Here is a 20,230-nt window from a genome sequence, read left to right on the forward strand (position 1 = left end):
TACGAGAAGAAGCTTTGGCCATGAAAGATCAACCAGGGTATTTTGTTTTCTAGCAAGAAATTACATCTTCCAAAGCAACTCTTCCTCCAATCGATTGTATTTTTCTTTATATTACTACCAGATTATAAGTCTTGTTTATTACATCATTCGTTACCACAGAAGCAAATATTACGAGCTGCTAGAGTGCTTTTACATCTCAAGAGCGGCGGTCTTCTGTCCACATTTTGTTTCAATAACTTAAATCGTGGCATCAGCCAATTAAGTCGCCATAGAAGCCAAAAACTCTACTCACTCGCTTTGTGTGATGCTTATAAGTCATCCGCAGAGCTTAAAGTTTTCCTTTTTTCTAATCGACTGGCTGAAGGAGGCAACATGTCCGCTGGAGCATTCTGGCCTGGCGGAAATACATCCAGCTTTTACCCCTCCGAAGTCTCAGAGAGGCCCATTGCCACAGTTGTATGGGATTACCAGAATTGCATCCCACTACTTCGAATTCCCAGCTGGGACAGACCTGTTGCTCTTATAACCCCTGTCGTGGTGCCCCCAGCTGAGAATGATCCAGCTGATAATAGGGATCCTTTTGAAATATTCGGCCAGTCGCTTTCTAGTCGAGATATCCCAATACGACATGTTCCATACACCAAAAACCAGGGTATCACTGGTGTACATGTGGCATTCATTAGAAGAGCAAAGGTCGTAATCTTTGTGATTACACATTTGGACGGCCCCGGGTTCCCCCTCCAGCTGGGGTTTGCCGAGCTTGTGGCACAGATATGTGAGTCACGACCGCTCATAATTCTTGCTTGCTGTAATATTGCCGGCCACGACATCCCCAATGCATATTTCCGGACTCTAGTACATGTCTCTGGGTATGCCAACCCTGATCTGCTGATCGCTGCCTCTTTATTTCTTGACGGCGGAGTGGGCTTCACAGCGCCATATGCGAACATTGATACAAGTGCGTCTGTCCAGAATCAATTATTAGATGCCGATTCTGCATGGTCAGTACGGCCCTGGGTTGCCGAAAGAGATTTATTAGAAACATGCGCGCTCTGGCAAGAATGCCTCCCCTACCCGTTTCATCTCAACCCAGCAACTCTAGAATCTCTCCTGAAGAGAGACGGCTATGCATTGCACTACGTTGTGCGAGACCCAGTTCATGGATCATTGGTCGGATTTTGTGCAGCATACGCTACTTTCGCAGACAGCTTCGATGTTGCCCTAGTAGGCTCCATTGCGACAGTCATGGTGCAAGCAGCCTACAGAGGGCGAGGAATTGGCTCATCACTCTATCATGCTGCCATGAGCAGGCTTCAGAGAGTTAGAGGCGTGCAAAGAATACGCCTGGGGACGACATTTCCACGACTGCTCTGCGGTGTGCCAGTCGAGATGAGTTATGTGGATCAGTGGTTCGAAAGAAAAGGTTGGCCTGTCAGCACGCAAGGGCACGGAGGCCAGGGTGGCCTTGTCGCAGACTGGATTCTTCGATTCATAGACTTACCAAGCATGACGCTTTATTCCGTTGGCCTAGGGTTTAGACCCTGCGTCGATTCCGATGCCGAGCAAGTGTTGAGCGTCGAGGATCGCCAGCCCGCAACAAGTACCCACAGCCATGGCTGGTATGATCTGTATGCGCAGACATTGAAGCAAGGGTATATAGGCAATATTATCGTTGCATATGAGAACGATACAATAGTGGCTACTGCTATTATTTACATACCTGGCGACCAGAGTCCAGCGGCTGTGGATATACCCTGGCCGGCAACGTTGAGCAGTAGTATGGGAGGAGTGACTTGTATATGTATCAAAGGTGAGTCTGAGCTTTTCTTCTTTATCTTTTCCCTTATGTGTAGTGTTGAAATCGGATATTATACATGATTTCACAATTTGTTTTGTTACTAACGATTGATGCGTTAGATGCGAACAATTCACGAGAGATAATCCTCACTGAATTCATATTTGCATGCTCTCGGGCACTGAGTCAACGGGGCATGACAGGCATGTTCTTGGACGGAGTGTCCTGTGGAGAGCGAGAGATTGTCCCGCTAGGTATGTTTTTGTGCTGCTGGGCAGATATAAATATTTTCTGGTTTGATCTTGGTGTTCCTGACTACGCTATCATAGGTTTTCAAAAGTGGATGCAGTATAAGGATGTATGGAGAGAGATGTGAAAGCGACATCACTTGCCGGTTCTTCAGCTGTAGCTGAGACGATTTATTACGTATTACCATAAAGCTATGTTGTATGGGTTGATGGAGTGGTTATGAAGAGAAATTCTTTCATGTTTCATTGTCTTATCAAAGAGTAGGGATAGATTGATTTGTTAGCCTACATCTTATAACGTCTTACCTAGAAATAGGAATCTAGAGAATGTCTGAGTGAACATATAGATATACGAAGCAGCTATTTTACTAAATAAATGACGCCGCAGTGAATGAAAAAATACTCGAGATGAAATACGTCCTTGTAAATTGGTATAAGTACTTGTACCTATATATAGATGTAGTAGAAAAGACAGCAAATAACACTCGATCAAAAGAGACGCAAAGACTAACTTAGAGAAACAAGAGATGTAGGTAAAAGAATTGAGCAAGAGAAACAAAACTTTTAGACCCAGATAGATTTCCCACCCTCCTAATAGTATTAACGCCCACCGCTTCCCAAATCAGAGTTTTCTCTGATATCAAATCGTCATCGTAAAAAAGGAGAGACCAATAAAGTGAGGGAAAAAAAGCCTATACGAGTACATGCCGGCTCGCGCCTTGCAACAGACTGTGTAGCCCAGTCTGAATCGCTCTTTTTTCTTTCGCTTTTTTCTATTATTTAAATTGTTTTTGTAGCCCAAAAAAAGTAGTGGAAAAAGATTCAACTGTACATTCCCTTCAAGCCCATTTTGAAAAATCAACTGATTCAACGAGCGAGTCAATCCCATTTACGGTACCAACTTCAGTGTCGTTGGTCTGGGCTGTCGATAGTATTGACGAGCGATGAGATGTCTGCTCGCTAGTATTAGTGAAGAAAGTGGCCACGCTTGTTCTCCGCAGGCTATTGAAGCTATCTCGCACGCTGCTGCCGCTTTGAGCGGCATCTTGGAATGGCTGCAGAGGCTGTGGCTGGATAGGCATGGAGTTGGCGAGGAGCGTCGGCGGCGAAGTTGACGACACAGAGCCGGATTTTGGCCCATGTTTATCTCGCAGCCGCTTAATCTCTCGAAGACGACCTGTCCATGAGCTGATATGCTCGCCGTCTTCTCTGTTATGCCACACATGAGAGAAAACGGATGCGTTCATAGCAAGGAGCCGGATGAAAGCCGGAAGAGCTTTCAAGGAGACCATTTTGGTGTCGGAGGCTGGCGAGATTGATGGGAATCCAGGTTTGCTCATGACTTGCACAGTATAAAATTTCTTCTGCTCTGGATTCACCTCCCTAGTAGCCAGGAATGAAGCCGGGGACGCTGGAGTGATGACAATGTTGACAAAGTTGAACTGGCTAGGGAAAGTGTCAAATTTGAATGGAAGGCCAGAGTCGTTGAAGATAATGTTAACAAAGTCATTACCAATATGCCGCTTTTTCGCCACACATAGCTTATCTCGTTCAAGATTTGTGGGCATTTGCGTCGTGACATGGAAGACAATCTCAGTTACCCTGTCTCTCCAGCAGAATGTATACTGCCCATCAGTGTCGAATTCACGATCCAAGCCCTGAGTATTAAAGTTTGCACCTTTTAGCTTGGTCAAAGTTCCAAGGCCGTTGAGAAATTCGAGGTAGTCGTCACTCCCAGAAACGTTGGCCAATATCTCTGCTTCTTCAGTCTGGCCTTCACCCATATAGATCACACCGACTTTGTGTCCATCCAGACTAGAAAGGCGATCAAAGACTCTGATGGTTCTCTGAGTGACATCATCGTCTGGTAAGGGGATGGGCCTTGCAGAGTCGTGTGATTGCGGAATCGGAGACATAAGTTGCACCAATAAGTGACTGGGCAGAATTGAGTTGGACGTAGGCTTGCCTTCTCTAGTGATGTCGACATGATTCTCTATTTGATGGGGAGGAGGAGGCCGATACGATTCACGGACGGTGTACGCCGATGTGCCTGAAGGTTGTCTCTTGATTATCTGAGCCCATCCGGATGCCGTAGCCTGCTTGACAGTGACAATACTATTTCCAACTAGCCACCGTTTAATTGCAATATCGCCAAAACGGTCTTCGGTGAAGTAAGGATCTTCTGCCGACTCATCAACATCTGCAAAGGTGACCCTTTGCATAAAATCGATCGACGTGACGGCGTGATCATCCATGGCATGTACAGGGCCATCCGTATCCGCGAATAGTTTCTTAGCGATCCAGCCAACTTGGTTAACTCGGTCAGGCAACTTGAGTGCCAAGAACCAAAACAGGATAACATGATAAGCCAAGGCGTGAACATATTGTGGAAGGTCGTCTGAAAGAGCGAGCTGGGATGAATCTGACGCGGCTGAAATTGAACCACCAGACATTTGTAGATCGCCGACATGGCTGTTCCGTTGCTGGACCTGTTTCTTTTCTCTGGCATAGTCTAGGTATCGGAAGCAAATTGCAAAGACAATTCTAAACTCGTCTTCTCTGAAGTTGACGTATACATTGTGCAGCCGGCTGAGGCAAGCAAGAAATTCCAAAATGTGTACTGAAACAAACGGCTGCGTGATGATAGCCGCCATCTGGTTCAGCATCTGGAGCAACGACCTGCTTGTTGAAAGAGGCAACTCGTGACAGCATATCGACAAAGCGTGAATGCAACACTTGGCGCTTCTTTCCCAGGTAGAGATACCATGGACAAACACTTTGACGATTTCGTCTTCATCGGATTTTCCAAAGTGCTCATGGTAGCTAAGGATCATCGTCAGACTGTGATAGAGGCAAATCGCTATATCAGCTCGGCGTAGGCCTAAGGCATTGGGAGGCTCTTGGAAACTGTTCTGCCGAATCTGCTCGCATACCATTCCGCGGAGGGCCTGTATCTCCTTTATAGCATCTCTGAAGATCGCATGATTGCTCAGCTGCGATGGCAGATGCACTAAGACAAAGCTATATATCTCCCAGTCGCATCCTTTGAGCATATTCAACACCGTGTTCAGCCAGGCTGATAGATCCAGAGCACAGAGCTGATGCTCTGTTCTTTCGGGTGCATGCTCTTCATCTTTTGTCTCTTCTTCGACGTGAATATGAGACCTGAGGATAGGACTATTCAAGGATGGGGCGGCTTCAGGCAATGCGCCGGGGTCTGGATACTTCCACATCTGACACTGCCTATTTCCAGGTTGGCCTTGGCCAATAGATACACCGCGTGCTGTGCGAGACGACATAGTCGCTTCAGTTCTTGACAGGCGAGCCATATTTGCTACTTCTTCAGCTTGCTTTTTTGCCAGAGAATTCTCTGTACGAAATAGAACAGTGGCAGTAGACATAGCCTCCACGCTGTTGTTGGTAATGAAGATTCGATTTGCCCAGTCAGCGCGGAGCCTAAAAAGCAATTTCATGGCTGTCAGCCGAGCATCTATTTCGCAATGATCTAGCGAGGCAATGCTGACCAGCACATTGAATAGCTTCTGGCTTTTATCGTTGTGGAAATTCATGAGCCGCATAAACATCCGGACATATCCCCTTGTGACAACATTTGATGGTGACTGTTCCACTGGTGATCTTATGTGCTCAGCAGTCTCCGATGAGCTTGGCCGTACTAGAGGCGATGCAGGCGATGCAATGGGTGACTTTAATCGATTGCTGATCACAATTGCTCGCAATGCATTGATAACAAAGTCAAAGAGCTCTATATCGCATGAAATAACCACAGAGGTCATAAACGATATGACAGCGTCCAAGACCAAGACATCTGCTTCCTCAGCAATATTTTGGAGTATACTGTTGGCAAGGCGAGGAATAAAGTTCTGTTCATCTCCGTCGCCCACCAAGTCAACAATCTCATAAGCATCCATCATAGCTTGCAGAGCTCGCAGCCGCGTATCTGACGAGCGGCTCCGATTATTGAAAAAGCCATCAAGTACAAGAGCCAAATTGGCTTCCCATTGCAGATCTGAAGGAGAGCAGCATCTGAATTCTGAAAAGTAGTCAAGAACAGTACACGCTGCGTTATCGGAAAGAAGTTGATGTACACTAGCGAAGAACCTGATGACCGTTTGCCTAGGCACAAAGTCACCCGATTTCTGTTTCACCACCACGTCAAGCCGAGCGATAAGTAGCTGTAACTCCTCAAAGACGACACTATCCATAGACTCATCCCTTGGCCGGTCACCTGCTGCTGGATCAGTGGTTTCTTGGATCCTGCGATAGCATTCCGCCGCTGTGTCCAGTAGAACTGACCAATCCTCCTCGATGATTAAGCGGTGCAGTTGCCCATTCGCATCATCGAATAAAGAGTTGATGAGTAGAAGAATAGCATAGTAAATCCTTGGCGACGATGAGATTTTAAGGGTATTGGATAAGCCATCTACCAGAAGCGCATATGGAACAGGGGGATATCCGCTTTGCCCAGTCTTGGACAGTAGCTTCTGCAAGACAGCAAGCGCACCTCTAATGTCTCGCCCCATGTCCTTGCTGCTGACTTCATTCGCCGACGGGTTGCGAAGAACATCGAGCAAAATACGGACTGACGCCTGGCCATTGTGCGAAAGGCAGAGGTTCGACAGGGTATTCCAGGACTCGTCATTGAGGTTTTGGACGAGGCAAAAGATGGAGCTGAGAACCTGGATCGTGCTCTTGAGTTTGCTGCTGGGTACGGAACCAAAGGTTACAATGGCATCAATGACGGATATACAGGAACGCAAATCCTCTTCAACACTAGTACTCATGCAAATATCGAGCAAACAATCAATTAGGTCCGATATCGATTTTTCATCAGCGGGATTGAAGTTGAATTTGATGACATCCAGGATGAATGCAAAGAGCTGTGCGAAATTTTGGTCTTCGCCAGTTGCAGCAGCTTTGTTCTTAGAGCTTCTTTGCCCGCGCGCGGCCTGAGAGGCTCTTCGCGCTGCACGAGCAGCATTATATGCATCCTGAAGCCACTTTGTGAGGAGGGGAAGCAGCTCATAGTCAAACCCAGCCAATATTCTACCGCGGTTAGTCAAGTCTACCAGCGCGGCAAGCTGCAGATGGAAATCATCGGGATTCGCCGGAGCAGCCACGGTCTGAAAGTACTCTTTGCGCTCCAAATCCGTTGAAGAGGAGTGCTTGACACATTCCGTCAGCAGCTCCCAGCCAGCCTGCCGCATCGCACTTGGCTTATTTGGTTCAATCAGATCCTTGGCAGCATACCATATCTCAAGGACGGGATTCAGAGGGTATTCGGTAATGGCAAATTTGAGGGTATTGGCAGCCGAGATGCGCTCGGATTGACTGCCATGCTTCAAATGTTCGAAAGCATCCATGTGATTTGCGGACAGGCCGCGAGAGCTTATTGGTACGGCATTACTGAAGTCGGTTCTTGGGAGCGCCGCCGTCGATGACGAGAGCGGCGGCGGAGATTTGGTCGACTTTGAGCCGGTCAGGCCGCGGAAGACGCTGGCGATGCCGCTGGGGCGTATGGAGTCCGGCGAAGAAACATCCTCTCCCGGCTGTGGGGACATGTGCTCGTCTTAGAAGGTCTGAGGCTTGGCTGCGAAGAGGGACTATCCTGGCGTGTAAGTACATGAAGAACTTGACTCAATCGAACAAGGCAATTCAGGCGGGGGGTTGGAAGGGACATGAAATAACCAGGCAGCTCAGATGTCCTGCTGCTGCTGCGGGAGTGCTTGCCAGACTCGCAGATGCGAATTGCTGGAGGGTTGCGCAACCGGAGCAGGCTATGATGGGAGTGCCGCACTTGGCCAAAAACAAAGAATGAACCACTCACTCCTCGAGGACCATGTATCCTAGATAGGACATCAAGGTTCATACAGGTATATGAACTCAGAAAGACTGCAGTGGCAGCAGCACGTGCGCAAAAAGAGTAGATTCGAACGCAGGTAAAGCTGTGAAGCTGGTGGTACAGCGTGGGAAAATGGACAGGTAGATCGGTTTCGCAGGCGAGGCAGGGAGAATGTTGAGGTCGGATGGTACGCCAAGAGGAGTCGCTATCAGCTCTGGGCAAGGACGCCGGGATGGGTCATCGGTCGGAGCAGCGAGTCGAAATTGGAGTCGTTGACAATGCCGAGCTGCAGCGCATCTGTAGAATGTTGTGATCTGGACGAGCAAGCAGAAAAGGGAGTACAAAGTTTTTCTTCTCTTCCCTTGAGGTGCAGGTCGCCGAAAGCTATTGGCGTAGGGCAGGTCGTGCAGGATGCAGGATGACGGATAGCAAGCCTTTTCATTTGCTCAGGAGGCCTTAGGTAAGGGACCTTGGCGCCCTCGAGCCCCAGCAGCTTTTTTTTTTTTCCAGCGACAGCCTGGGCACGGACCTCGGCCGGCATCTGCGCGAGTACCTCTGGCAGCTAAGGTACATGTCTCGGAGCGCGCCTGCTGCACATCATTGATCACTGGCTCTGCCTTGTGGGCGGCGAAAGCGCCCTAAAGGCGCCCTAATCGCATCCTAACCCGCCACTAGATAGCGGTTCCGCCCGCCACGCCTGCGGGCAGCCACCTGATTGCAGTGTCAAAAGGCTGAAGCGCAGCATTATCGTTATTAGCGCAGACCTACTACATACATAGCACTTTAAAGCGCTGCCCAGAGCTATCGATGATGGCGATGAATTCAGGCTTCGTTGATGAGAAAATAAGCGCCTACGAGGCTCATGAGAATCTTGCTCAAATATCTCCGGCGAGGCCTATGCACCGCTGCTACCCCTTCAGCTGCCTTGTAGTACAAATACATTGTGCAAATGGTGTGCAGACGGCGGCAGTGTACCGTTGCCTGCGATATACATGACGGGGGTATTTGATGCTTAGGTAGATCCAGCGGCAGCTACCCGTGATGCCGATACATGTATTCAGCTGACGGCTCTGCGACTCGACTAGTCATCTGGGAAGCGAGAGGAGCCCCACTGCCAAGGATATGGTGAAAGGAGACATTTCAAGTGCTGCGCTTACTGGCGAAAATGCTCCTGCTCCTGCTCCTTTCTTTTTTTCACCCAGGTATGGTTATATCCCCTTATCGATGGTAGCAGCTATCCGGGTGTCCCTGAAAGTGAGGCTTGCGTGCTGGAAGATTCGAGACAATTTTTCACACTGTGGCATGGGTTGAAAAGGATTTACAACCTAGGATACTCGCTGGCATGAATTTCATCGCCGAGTGTGGCATCGACCGTATCATATCATCACACAATACGATGGTAGCAACGCCAGCTGTTGGTGCCTGCACGTACCTAGCACTACTACCTAGGTACTCATACCAAGAATTGCTGTAGTAGGGATAACCGAGGCACATGTATTGGAAGTGGTAGAGGTAGTGGAAATGATAGAAGTAGCAGTAATATCAATCCAAGGCCTATGTTCTGCATCCATGCTCTCCTTCTTGCGCTCTGATGGCTCAAACTCCTTTATACACCATGACTTCGAGCTAGTTTCGGCGTCATTGCTCTCATACACATTACATGTGCTCTCGTCATCTTCATATGATCTTCATAGATCACTTAGCATACAAGCACCGCTGATAGCAATCCTTCGAAGCAGATCTCAAGTAAATGTTAGAAGTTCAACACTTTGCACATACTTAATAGTATCCTCTTGATCTAAACTCAAAGACTAGACCTGAGTATTTTCTTTTTGTATGCCCCTGAGCCAACAAGTTGTACTACCCCCTGAAACTTTGCTTTTTTTCATGGTCTGCTTCAAGGTCAAGTTAGACATAGAGTTCTTGAAATTAGCGTACAGCTTGAGGCTATTCCCTTTCGACTGATAAAAATGAATAATAGCCGAGTAATTTATCCATACAGCTTGACAGCGAATCGTGAAACAGTATTTTAACCTTCATTGGGAATATAGAGGCATGGGTTAGAGGCACAGAAATGAATCTAAAGATGACCAAGCATTCATGTTTTACTCCCTTGTTGGCATTCCAATGAGACTTCTCGCATTGTTTTTCCTTTTTGTTTTGTCCCCTGTCAAAACAAAATTAGCAAGTACGTTAGTTTGGAAGCAATCAACGCTGGCCTCACTACTCCTTATGCGTCGTCTGGTAAATAGAATTAGCGTAGTGCCTGGTCATATTGTGAATTCAGTTACACTATATACTTAGGCTTTTAGCCTAATTACATGTAAATATGTAAACTTTGAATGCGATGCCTTTTATAGCTAACCCTCTTCACATGAACTCCCTTCTACATGATCCCTCCGATCAAGGATAGCTTCGCGGATACGAATCATCCTTCAGTATAAGATTATGCAGAGTTTTCATCAACCCAAAGAGAGGGGAGGGATATACTGAGTCTTGAAACGTCATCGCTACCAGTTCCTCCCGTATTCATGGTGTTTACGGCGAATATATTTAGCGTCAAGATGGTGGTTCAAAAGCCGCCCTGTGTTTTTTTCTGTTAAGAAAAAAAAAAAGTTATGATGTGGACATGATTATTGATTGAAGGGCGTCTTGATGATAAATGGCCATATAGGCTATGACCAAAAAAAAAAGGCGCGAAGCATATCGTGATGCTGCTCCCATGATGGCATCTCGTAAACCTGTCTCGTCAACCAATAATCAGCAACATTGACCAAGACCAACTCATTGCAATCTGTTGTTACCTTGATGCTCCCCTCTTCACACTATTTCACACGCACGCAAAACACAAAACGCCTAGCTACCCATCGAAAAGGATAAAATCAACGAAAACTACTTCTTCGTCTTATTCTTCTTCGCGCCACCAGCTCGGCTGCTGCTCCCCGCCGCAGCCTCTTTGTCTGCCTTCATGCCATCCACATACGCTTTCATAATTCCATGCAGGTCTGGATTCTTCCGCGCTAGCAACAGAACGTCGTCTGTAGTGACAGTCGTCCTGCCGGCGTGATTACAGAATGTTTCTAGATCAATGGCAACATTTTCTGTGAAAAATTAAAGAGCGTGAGTCTAGTTTCTCTCTATACATATATGTAGAAGTTGAGCTCGATATCAAAAGGTTTACGTACCAATTTGTGCCCAGACCATTTCGGTCAAAGCACCGATAAACTGGGGTGTTGCATTGCGGTTACGTTTTAAGGATTCTTCGTCGACGATTTGGCCGATGGCGTACCAAAGGGCGGATTTGAGACGCTATGGTTTGCAGTGAGCTTGTTTGCTTCATCCACGTGAAAGAAACAGCAATCAATTCTTCTAGTCTTACTTCACGATCATCCTCGGGTGTCGTATCGGCCATGTTTATTCGAAAACTAAAAAAGCTACAAGGCTGAGCCGTCGCTGATGGGAATGATTGAGAGACGGATGAGGATTTGCGAGTGAAACTAATGAGGGATGAGACTGAATGTCACAAGTAAAAGCGCGTCGCGGGGCTGCGGCGGCACTAATGCCCATTAGGCGCTAAATTGATGGGCGCCAAATCACCTCTTTGTGTGGCATCACTGATATCATACGAGTTCTTCTGGCAATAATACGTTTCAATCACACGGCATTTGTTCAAATCAGCGCTGCTTTACTTGTTTCATCATATTCATAGCTTCGTGCTGGTATTTAATTCAAAAACCTTGCAACGCATGCATTATATCCTATCCTAACATCCCCATCCCTTGAATCCAATTGATCCTATATAGGCGCCGTATTCATAATGGTATAAATAAACAACAGATCTTAAACATAGCTCTATAAGCTTATAATAACCCCAGAACAACCCCTTTCCAATGTCATACTCTATCTATGTGATTTGAACGGGCTTCTTGGTGTAAAGCGACAGGCGGTTACCCGCACCACAGTACTCAAGGTCATTACCGCTGCAGAGCATGTTGCAGTCGGACGCGGGAGCCTGTAGAGACGACGGGGCAAGAGTGTTTCCGCAGTAGCATTCGCTACCATACTCAGTGCCAAAGTATGTGAACTCATCGCAGAATGTAGCACAAGCCTCATTGGACATAGTACCTGTATCGCTAGCAGAACCGGTCAAGGCGCGGGTGCCGTTGCCTTCTGTTTGGCAGCCAACGAATACAAAGTCACCAGCGGCAGCAGGCTGCTCAGGCGAGCCACCAGTAATGTTTGGGTTGATATAAAGCTCAAGACGGTTGCTGGCTCCGCAGTACTCGAACTGATTGCCACCGCAGGGCATGTTACAATCGGTCAGAGGTGCAGTTCCGCTACTGCTCTCGAGGAAACTACCACAGTAGCACTCATCACCATATTCAGTGCCGAAGTATCTATAGCTTGAACAGAAGGTGGCACAAGCCTCGTTTGTCATATTCGCCGCGAGAGTGGCATCCTGGCCCAGAGCGCGAACACCCTGACCCTCTGTCCAGCAACCCACCAGTGTATATGGACCGACAGTGGGCTCGTGAGTCAGGGTACCAGTAGGAGAAGGAGGCTGAGTGACAGTGGTTGAATAAAGCTCAAGACGGTTGCCGGCACCACAGAATTCACTGGCGTCGCCAGCGCAGACCATGTTGCACTGGTCAATAGGAGCCGCCTCACTGCTCTTGGCAAGCGCATCGCCACAATAACCTGGGTCGCACATATGTTAGCAAAGAACGAAATCCAAACAAGACAGAAAAAAAAAAGCAAGATAAGAGACACTCACATTCTCGACCGTATTCAGTTCCCCAGTAGACGTAGCTACTGCAGTAGTCCATACAGCTTTCCAAAGTCATCGAGTCGTTGGCGTACGAGGCGCCACTTAGAGCACGCACGGCGTCACCCTCCGTCCAGCAAGAAACCATCACATATCCGCCTACAGTAGGGCGGTGAGTGGGAGAAGCAATTGTCGTTGTGGGAGGCACTGTGGTGGGAGGTACCGTCGTAGGGGGAGCAGAAGTAATCGGATCGCTGGTTGCAGGCTCAGATGTAGGGGCAGCAGAAGTGGTGGCCGGAAGAGTTGGGATGCCCGTCGAGCCAACAGATCCTGAATCTCCGCCATTGCATGCGGCAGGATTGGCAAAAGCACTGCAAGTACCACCAATGCCGGTAAGAGCCTTGAAGCTATCGGACTGGTCGCCGCTTATGACATCGACGTATCCCTCGTAGGCTAGGCCGCCCTGAATGTTGTAGTCGACGTTGAATAAAGTATACGGCCCGACACACTGGCCTTTTTGGAGGTCGAGGGTGGTGTTCTGCAGGAGAGGAACAGGGCTAGTTGTCTGAGGAGTCTTGTACCAGATTCTGGCCTGCGCACCCTGGCTGAGACGGTCGTTGCGAACAGCAGCCACAGCAGTCAGAGCACCAGAGGATCCAAGGACGCAGCTCTGGGGGGCCTGGAAGACGATTGCATCCTGGATGGGATACTCTTGGCCGTTGTTATCATACAAGTCTTTGGTACCATCGGCGTTGTTAACAGTAATGGTAAAGGACGAGATACCCGAAGTAGCGAGGATGTTTGCCGCAATGGGATAGAAGTTAAAGGTGTCATCGAAGCCTTGGCTAACACCTTGGACGGTGGCAGTGACAACACAAGAGCTGAGGCCGCAATCAGTAGTGCCCTTGCGGTTCTTGTAAGTGATGGATACGCTGGATATGCTGTTCTGGGCAAGGCCGGTGGTCTTGACGCGGATGTAGCCCGTAAGCTGAAGGGTGGTGCCGCCATTGATTAGAGTCAGCTGCATGTTTACAGGCTTGACCTTGTAAGGTACAATGGGGTCAGACAGCTTGACATTTGGGGGAACAACTTCGATCATCTTTTGCAGTATAGTCTGACAAACAGAGGTGAAGTTATTGGCATCAGCCAAAGCCTCCATAGTCTGGTTACCATCGGCATTGAAGACCTTGAAGTCGGAATTCATGCCAAGCTTGACTGAAGGACCGACAACAAGAGGGTTTGTGGTTGTCCCAGAGAGATACTCAGTGACAACCTTGTTGTCGAAAACAGCATCAGTCGAGTCAAGACTCCCCTCGCCGTCAGTACCAGTCCCGCTCGGGACAAGATTGGGAAACTCGGTGTTGTGAACACCACCAAGAGTGTGACCGCAGGCAGTGACCTGGATCATTTCCTCAGTATTGAAGCCCATACGAGAAAACTGCTGCTGAAAGGTAAAGACTGAGTTTTGGGGTTGAGGTACGCCTATGGCTCCCGCCTGGGTGGCATCTATCCGGCCGACGCGAATTGGAACAGCAGGGCCGCCGCAAGAGCGAACGGATGTATAAACACCCAATGCAATCAAATCAGCCAATGAAGATCGAGGAGAGAGGTAAGGAGCCATGAACTCCAGCGTCGTTCTGTGGCCAGGGCCGGTGTTTTCACCATCGTTCAGCTCGTACTGAAGCGAGGCATCGAGGCCGCCAGTACCAAAGAAGGTATTCGCCGTGGACATGTCGTGGAAGCCGACACGGAGCCACTCGGCAGCGTTCTGTCGGCCAGGGCCTGAAGCCTCATTGGAGCATGGGCTCACAGTGTCGGCAAATTTGCGCGCGCGGAACGACTGAAGCTGGGTCATAATCTCCTCAATCTCGTCGATTTGGTTTGGCCATGTGGGATCAGCACGAGCTGAGCCAGCCAGGCCGAGGAGGCCCAACAGGGCAGCTGTCGACTTCATGGCGGGATGAACTGAAGTCTTTCAGCTCAGATGCCTTTCTTTTTGTCGAATATATCGAATTGGTCTAAACCAATGGTAATAAACAAATAGAGAGTATAGAGGAGACAGCTGTGTGTCATCAACAGCTCGGCTCAAGGAATACTATTGTGTAGCTTCCTTCTTTCTATCGACACACACACACACACACACACACACACACACAAGCGAGCGTGGATAGCTTCAAAAAAATCCAAATAAACGAGCGGGCAGATTCATGTCTTTATAAAGAAGAACAAGAACAAGAAGGGAACAAAAGTAAGAGTTGAAGAAGAGCATAGCAAAGTTTTCCGGAGAGAGGGGGGGTGAGGCTGCATCAGAGTCGTGCGATGGATGCTGCAGCTCTGCCGTTCGTCGTCCATGGCGTCGTATAGCTTCACACGTCGTCGAGAGGCGCCGCAGACACCGCTGCAACGCTACGGCGCCGCATAGGCCCTTGTCCCTTGTCCTCAGCCCGGAGTGGCGGGATCGAGGCCATCGATTGGAGAGATGCTGACCGCAAGGGTTGACTTGTTCAGGTGGTTCTCGTATTTTTGGCAGCCGACCTGCATTAGCCACGCCTACAGAAGGCCCTCATGTCATTCCTTAGGCGGCCACAGCAAATTAACGTGCATCGTGCGCTGGGAACAAAGGATAATCCACCCCGCAGAGGCTGCTGGTGCAGCTTTTGACTTCTGACCCTGGCCATGTCTTATTTGTTAGGTTGTTTTCAATTTTGTTTTCTTTTTGATAATCCTTGCGGGCTGAAAAGCCATCTCACTCACACTTACAGCCTTTCCCCCACCCCCGCCGTGCCGTGCCCTTGCCTGCCGGTGGCATGTGGGTGGTTTGTACGGAGCACAGTTGCATTATTGCCTTCTAGGCCGCCTCGATAGTCGCGGACGTGCTGTATTTCGGGCAGCACGGCGGCATGTTGGCAGCTGAAAGATGGTGCTGATGCTGCACATGGCGCCAGCTAATGCTGCTGCTATTGCTTGGCTGGCCGGGGCCTGGCATTCCTTTTTGCCATTCAAGTGGCTTGCTTGGCGGCATAGGCGAGATGGACAAGCAGAAACCGAGTCCACTCGCACACGCTGCATGCAGCATAGCGAACCAATATTGGCAATGGGGGCGGCGCCGTTGAAGACTCGTCTCTTCTCTCGTGGTTTGTTTATGAACCTCTCCAATATCTCCAATCCCGTTTGATCCGTCAGCCCACTGTTGCTACTGTATGTACCTTATTCAGGTCCCGCGGCCGTCGAGCGGGCGGCTAAAGCTGTTGGCGTTATCAAGGCTCCTAGTGAGGGCTAACAGGATCTGATATCGCGCCAGTATTAACCGGATCGGCATAGTAGCCCAAATGCCCGCCAGGGGCCGCGTGGTTAATGCTCTCGGAAGCCAACCGTAGCGCAAACTTTCAGGCCAAGGGATGGAGTGCCGAGTGCTAGTGATTGTCAGCTACTACGACGAATTGGTAGTAGCATTATTATCTGGTGACTCTCTTTTCGTGAGTCGTGTCGCAAGCCTCCAGGAAATTACTACGGCTACACACGACAAGTACATACGAGAACCATTCCGGCTTGGCTGCAGCTGTTGTTACTCTTATTCCCACCATGGGGAACTACTATCGTCGGGGTAGCACAGACAGTTCACTGACTGGCTACTCATGGCCCTTGAATCACACCCAAGAAAGCTTGGGCTCGTCTTTTCGCCTGTCCAACTAGACAAGATTGGTGGTATGGGGTTCGGCGCTACGCCAGCGGTGCCATGGGACGAGAGAGAAGCAGAAGTGGGAGAAGATAGAAAAATTCTCCAAGTGCTGCATCCAATTTCACGAATGCCTCGTATCTTGGCCTTTGATCAATCCTTTGCGACCACTGCATATGCAGTGGATCGTGAGCAGTAATTTATCCGCGCGTGGCTGCCTTGGAGGGCAGATTGTTGCTGCAGCTTCCCAATATCTATGGAGTAATATCTGCACTTCGTCTGCACGCCGATGGCTTTTTGGATGTAGCCTACGACGGATTGAGTCTCGAGCCCATCCACCGGCGAACCAATAAGCGGCTGGCTTTTCAATCATATGCAGGCCAGTCGCAGATACGGACAGATGCTGACAATAGGCTTTCGGACTGGCTGTCTTGGTATTTTCGTTCTGACTCTACTCAACCCAAAACAACGTCAAAGAGTCCACCCCAAAGCATCTTCGTGTGTGGCACGGCAGATGATTTGCTCATGGCGTCTGGTTATTTTCGCATCTTCTTCTTCGGGAGTCAGTACGTATCAGCCATGGCCTAATGAGGTGCCCACGGGATTCAGAGATGCGCCACTTTCAAATGGGCAGAGCGGCTGGATCCTAGGCTAGAACAACACCATGATTGTTTCCAAAGGACCCGTTTTCCTGCATCGGAGCGGCCAGCGAGCCGTAACCCGGCCACACCACCTCCGTCTTCACGAGCAATCGTTTGGCCAGATCCCAGCCGTTCACGGCTCATCGCCACAGGATTGAGCAAGAGGTTTCCTCTAGCTTCACCAGCCCTGCTATACCACCATGCAGTTCACAATGCAACGTATGTGATGAGTCTACTGAACGGCATGCAGGCTCGGCCTCATTTTCAACAAGAAAAAGAGAGTCGAGAACCACAAACCCCCACACTACTACGAAAATGCTTCTCAACTTTACGCACTTTGAGTCTTCATAGTCGACCTGCATGGCCTGTTTGTTCGGCCCATAGAGGTGCCGAGATGCCGTTGCCAAGCTCCTCATCTAGATCAGCCTCACGACTTGGAGGGTCGCCAAATAAATGATGTCGCTAAGCATATTATTTCCCGAATGGATTGTTGAGACAAGGCACGCGGCGAAATAAATGAAAAGGGACCATTCAAATATTGCTTTCCCTTTTCGCCTCTCCTCGACTTTACCCGCGAGACATGTTCAGCTGGATTTTTAACATCCCACGGAGGATTCCGGTCACCTTTTTAACAATAGTCAATGTTACTAACAACGAAATAGGCATTTTCAGCCATGTCTAAATTTATACTTGTCAAAGCTCCGGTTTAACACCCTCCCATGTCTTACTAGGAATGCTGTGGCATTTCCCTTGTTTAGTGTGTAGTCTAGATCTATGTTTTTACTATCTCCTTCTCGTTTCCTTATAGCTTTATCAGCTCGCATGTGTAGACGCCAGGCTTGCCGTATAGTGTTCTAATATTTCGTAGGAAATATTGGCTCCTCCGCATATCACAAGGACAATAACACTATTCTTGTTGAGACCAGGAACCAATTCCTTCAGCTTGCCGCCGTACACCACTGCAGGACAAACCGAGCACGACAACTCGACAAGGAAACGCTCTTCGCTAGCGAACCGCTTACTTGCGGCAATAGCTTCAGCATCGGAGACCACAACCGTCGAGACCTGTTCACGGAGCCCGTACTCAAAGGCCTTTTTGGCGACTGTCCTAGCGCCCAGAGTGGTGGCGAGGCTTGTGATGGCAGGCAAGGTCACAAGTTCACGCTTTTGGACGGCCTGGTAAAGAGAATCCGCGCCTAATGTTTCAACAGTAATGACTCGAGTATTGTGCATGGAGAGCTCGTCGAGGCCCTGCATCAGACCAGAGAAGAGGCCGCCTCCGCCCACGCTGCAGATGATGGCGTCGACGTTCTCTATACGTGCTGTCGGATCATCATCTGATTTTCCATCAATAGATATCGGATAGTGTCTGGTCATGGTGGGAATTTGCCTCGCAATCTCTTTTGAGATGGTCGCATTCCCGTCCCAAACCTCTTGGGCGTTGAACGGAGGTACATAGATGGCAACTTCGCCCTTTGCTCGGGCTTCCTCCATGAGAGTCCCTGTCAAGTACTCGTCGGCCTCTTGCCATGAAGCTCCTATTTGAACAACGTCTGTAGCGCCGGCTTGTCGCAGCTTGTCCATCATGTACACTGAAGTAGACATGGGAACGACAATAGTGGCTCGGCAACCAAGGGTGATGGCGGCATGGACACAGGCTAGCCCGGCGTTTCCTCCGGATGAACAGTAGAAGTGAGTCTTGCTAGGATCTGCCCCTTGCTCAGCAAGCTTGGCCACCATGTAGTTGCCTATGCCGCGGGACTTAAATGACCCTGAGGGCTGAAGGTTTTCCAGTTTGAGGAAGACATTGCTGAAGCGATGTTAGCGTTTTCCTTTCATAATGGACATTGACTATGAGACTATTCATATGCCTTACCAGCCCGCTGCTTCTGAGAGAGTTGTGGATTTGATGAGCGGGGTTTCGATATAGGGGACTTTGGTACGGATTTCGGATCCCATGGCTCCTGATTAGGTATATTATTTGTCGATGCCCGATATAGACTGGCTGAACTCCAATTGGCACAGCTTTCAGTTTAAAGAAGAGAGAATGAGGGTCAAAATAGAAAATTATACTGAGAACAAGAGCAATATTGAGAACGAGACGTTATCTTGGAGATTTTCTTTTACTTTTTGCCTTCTTTATGAAGTATATATGGATGATTATAGCCTGGATGCTAAGATGGTAGTCTGGCATATTTTGCATATTTTTGCACTACCACTAGTGAGGGGCTTACCCCGGAGAAGTGCTTAGAACGTTCTGCTGCACCACTTTTTGTCGTTTGGTAGTCACTTTTGTAAGAGATTTCAGCCCTTCCGTTTACATGCTCCATGCGCCTTTCCGTGTCAATGTGTTTTAGACCCAGGCAGCAGAATTAAACAGATTTGTGCAGAGTATTCTCGATGGGCATAGCGGTGAAGGGCACATGCTGTACAACTGCACACTTTCTGACTACAGCACAGTCAGAATGGCTCCTCTTTTCTTTTTTTTCTTTTTAACTTCTCCATAGTGCCTGGTTCTGCTATCGATCGACGTCCCCTTTATGCTCGCTACCTGGGGTGGCGAACAAATGAGCATCATCGTGCATGTCTTGCCCTTGCAGGTAAGATCTTCGCACAACGTGGTTGAAATGTCTTGTCTCGCAGCCCATTTGCCTTTTAAACAGGTACATACGGCTGTATACTACACTCAGCTCCTGCAAATCCCCATATTTTATCTTTACCTATCATTTTCGCCGACTAAGACACGCATTCGTCACCTACACAGTGAGACATTCCCACCGTGTTCGTCCTTTTTCTTCGGGTGCTAAAGTGGCTGAAAGGTTGACTTTAGACTTATGTTGAGAGAAAAAAAGGCCTCCCATTGTCTGCCCTCTTCGGAGAATTTCTATCCGCGCCACATTGTCCAGTAGTTCTGGTCTAGTCTGGTAGTTCTTCAGAGTTGAGCCGGAAAATGGCGATGCTATGCCCAACACCCAACAGCTGCACAGCCACCATCACCTCTAGGCTGTGTGTCTTAAGATAGATAAACTTCTCACCATTGTTTGCTCAAGTACCCAAAGCATTGGAGACACAATGGAAATGTAGTCGCTATATATAAGATTCGTATTGCCATGTGGAAAAATTTCAATAACTCAGCTGTTCATTCAGCTCGAGGGGAAGGGAATGCAAGAAAACCTTTTCATCAACTGACGTAAGGAGAGGTACCCATCCTCCCGCCTGACTTGTACCCGAAAAGTCGCCTCTCA

The 20,230-nt window shown here is 48.7% G+C and overlaps 5 protein-coding genes across 5 annotated transcripts; 1 reads left to right on the forward strand and 4 right to left on the reverse strand.

Moving 5' to 3' along the window:
- GGI43DRAFT_29091 (uncharacterized protein) lies at positions 1–2,527 on the forward strand. The gene is made up of 3 exons (XM_083201384.1): positions 1–1,810; positions 1,918–2,049; positions 2,125–2,527. Exons 1-3 carry the CDS (start codon positions 373–375, stop codon positions 2,169–2,171), a joined length of 1,617 nt encoding a protein of 538 aa, XP_083066513.1. The 5' UTR covers positions 1–372; the 3' UTR covers positions 2,172–2,527.
- Positions 2,446–8,306, reverse strand: GGI43DRAFT_391503 (GTPase activating protein). Its single transcript, XM_083204452.1, has 2 exons — positions 7,889–8,306; positions 2,446–7,664 (listed from the first exon to the last, which is right to left on the reverse strand). Exon 2 carries the CDS (start codon positions 7,620–7,622, stop codon positions 2,883–2,885), a length of 4,740 nt encoding a protein of 1,579 aa, XP_083066514.1. The 5' UTR covers positions 7,623–7,664; positions 7,889–8,306; the 3' UTR covers positions 2,446–2,882.
- Positions 8,307–10,148: 1,842 nt separating this feature from the next.
- GGI43DRAFT_391505 (kinetochore component CENP-S-domain-containing protein) lies at positions 10,149–11,406 on the reverse strand. The gene is made up of 4 exons (XM_083204453.1): positions 11,283–11,406; positions 11,089–11,212; positions 10,708–11,004; positions 10,149–10,644 (listed from the first exon to the last, which is right to left on the reverse strand). The coding sequence occupies exons 1-3, from the start codon at positions 11,313–11,315 to the stop codon at positions 10,796–10,798; spliced, it is 366 nt and encodes a 121-aa protein (XP_083066515.1). The 5' UTR covers positions 11,316–11,406; the 3' UTR covers positions 10,149–10,644; positions 10,708–10,795.
- Positions 11,407–11,555: 149 nt separating this feature from the next.
- GGI43DRAFT_29357 (heme peroxidase) lies at positions 11,556–15,066 on the reverse strand. The gene is made up of 2 exons (XM_083201413.1): positions 12,678–15,066; positions 11,556–12,601 (listed from the first exon to the last, which is right to left on the reverse strand). The coding sequence occupies exons 1-2, from the start codon at positions 14,620–14,622 to the stop codon at positions 11,808–11,810; spliced, it is 2,739 nt and encodes a 912-aa protein (XP_083066516.1). The 5' UTR covers positions 14,623–15,066; the 3' UTR covers positions 11,556–11,807.
- A 2,732-nt stretch (positions 15,067–17,798) lies between these two features.
- GGI43DRAFT_378872 (L-serine/L-threonine ammonia-lyase CHA1) lies at positions 17,799–18,944 on the reverse strand (the record flags this gene model as incomplete). Its single annotated transcript, XM_083202754.1, has 2 exons — positions 17,799–18,795; positions 18,862–18,944. 2 exons carry the CDS (start codon positions 18,942–18,944, stop codon positions 17,799–17,801), a joined length of 1,080 nt encoding a protein of 359 aa, XP_083066517.1.
- Positions 18,945–20,230: the final 1,286 nt, after the last annotated feature.

The sequence above is a fragment of the Trichoderma evansii genome, assembly GCF_050947405.1.
Source record: "Trichoderma evansii strain SZMC 28006 chromosome Unknown GGI43scaffold_1, whole genome shotgun sequence".
Lineage (NCBI taxonomy): Eukaryota > Fungi > Ascomycota > Sordariomycetes > Hypocreales > Hypocreaceae > Trichoderma > Trichoderma evansii.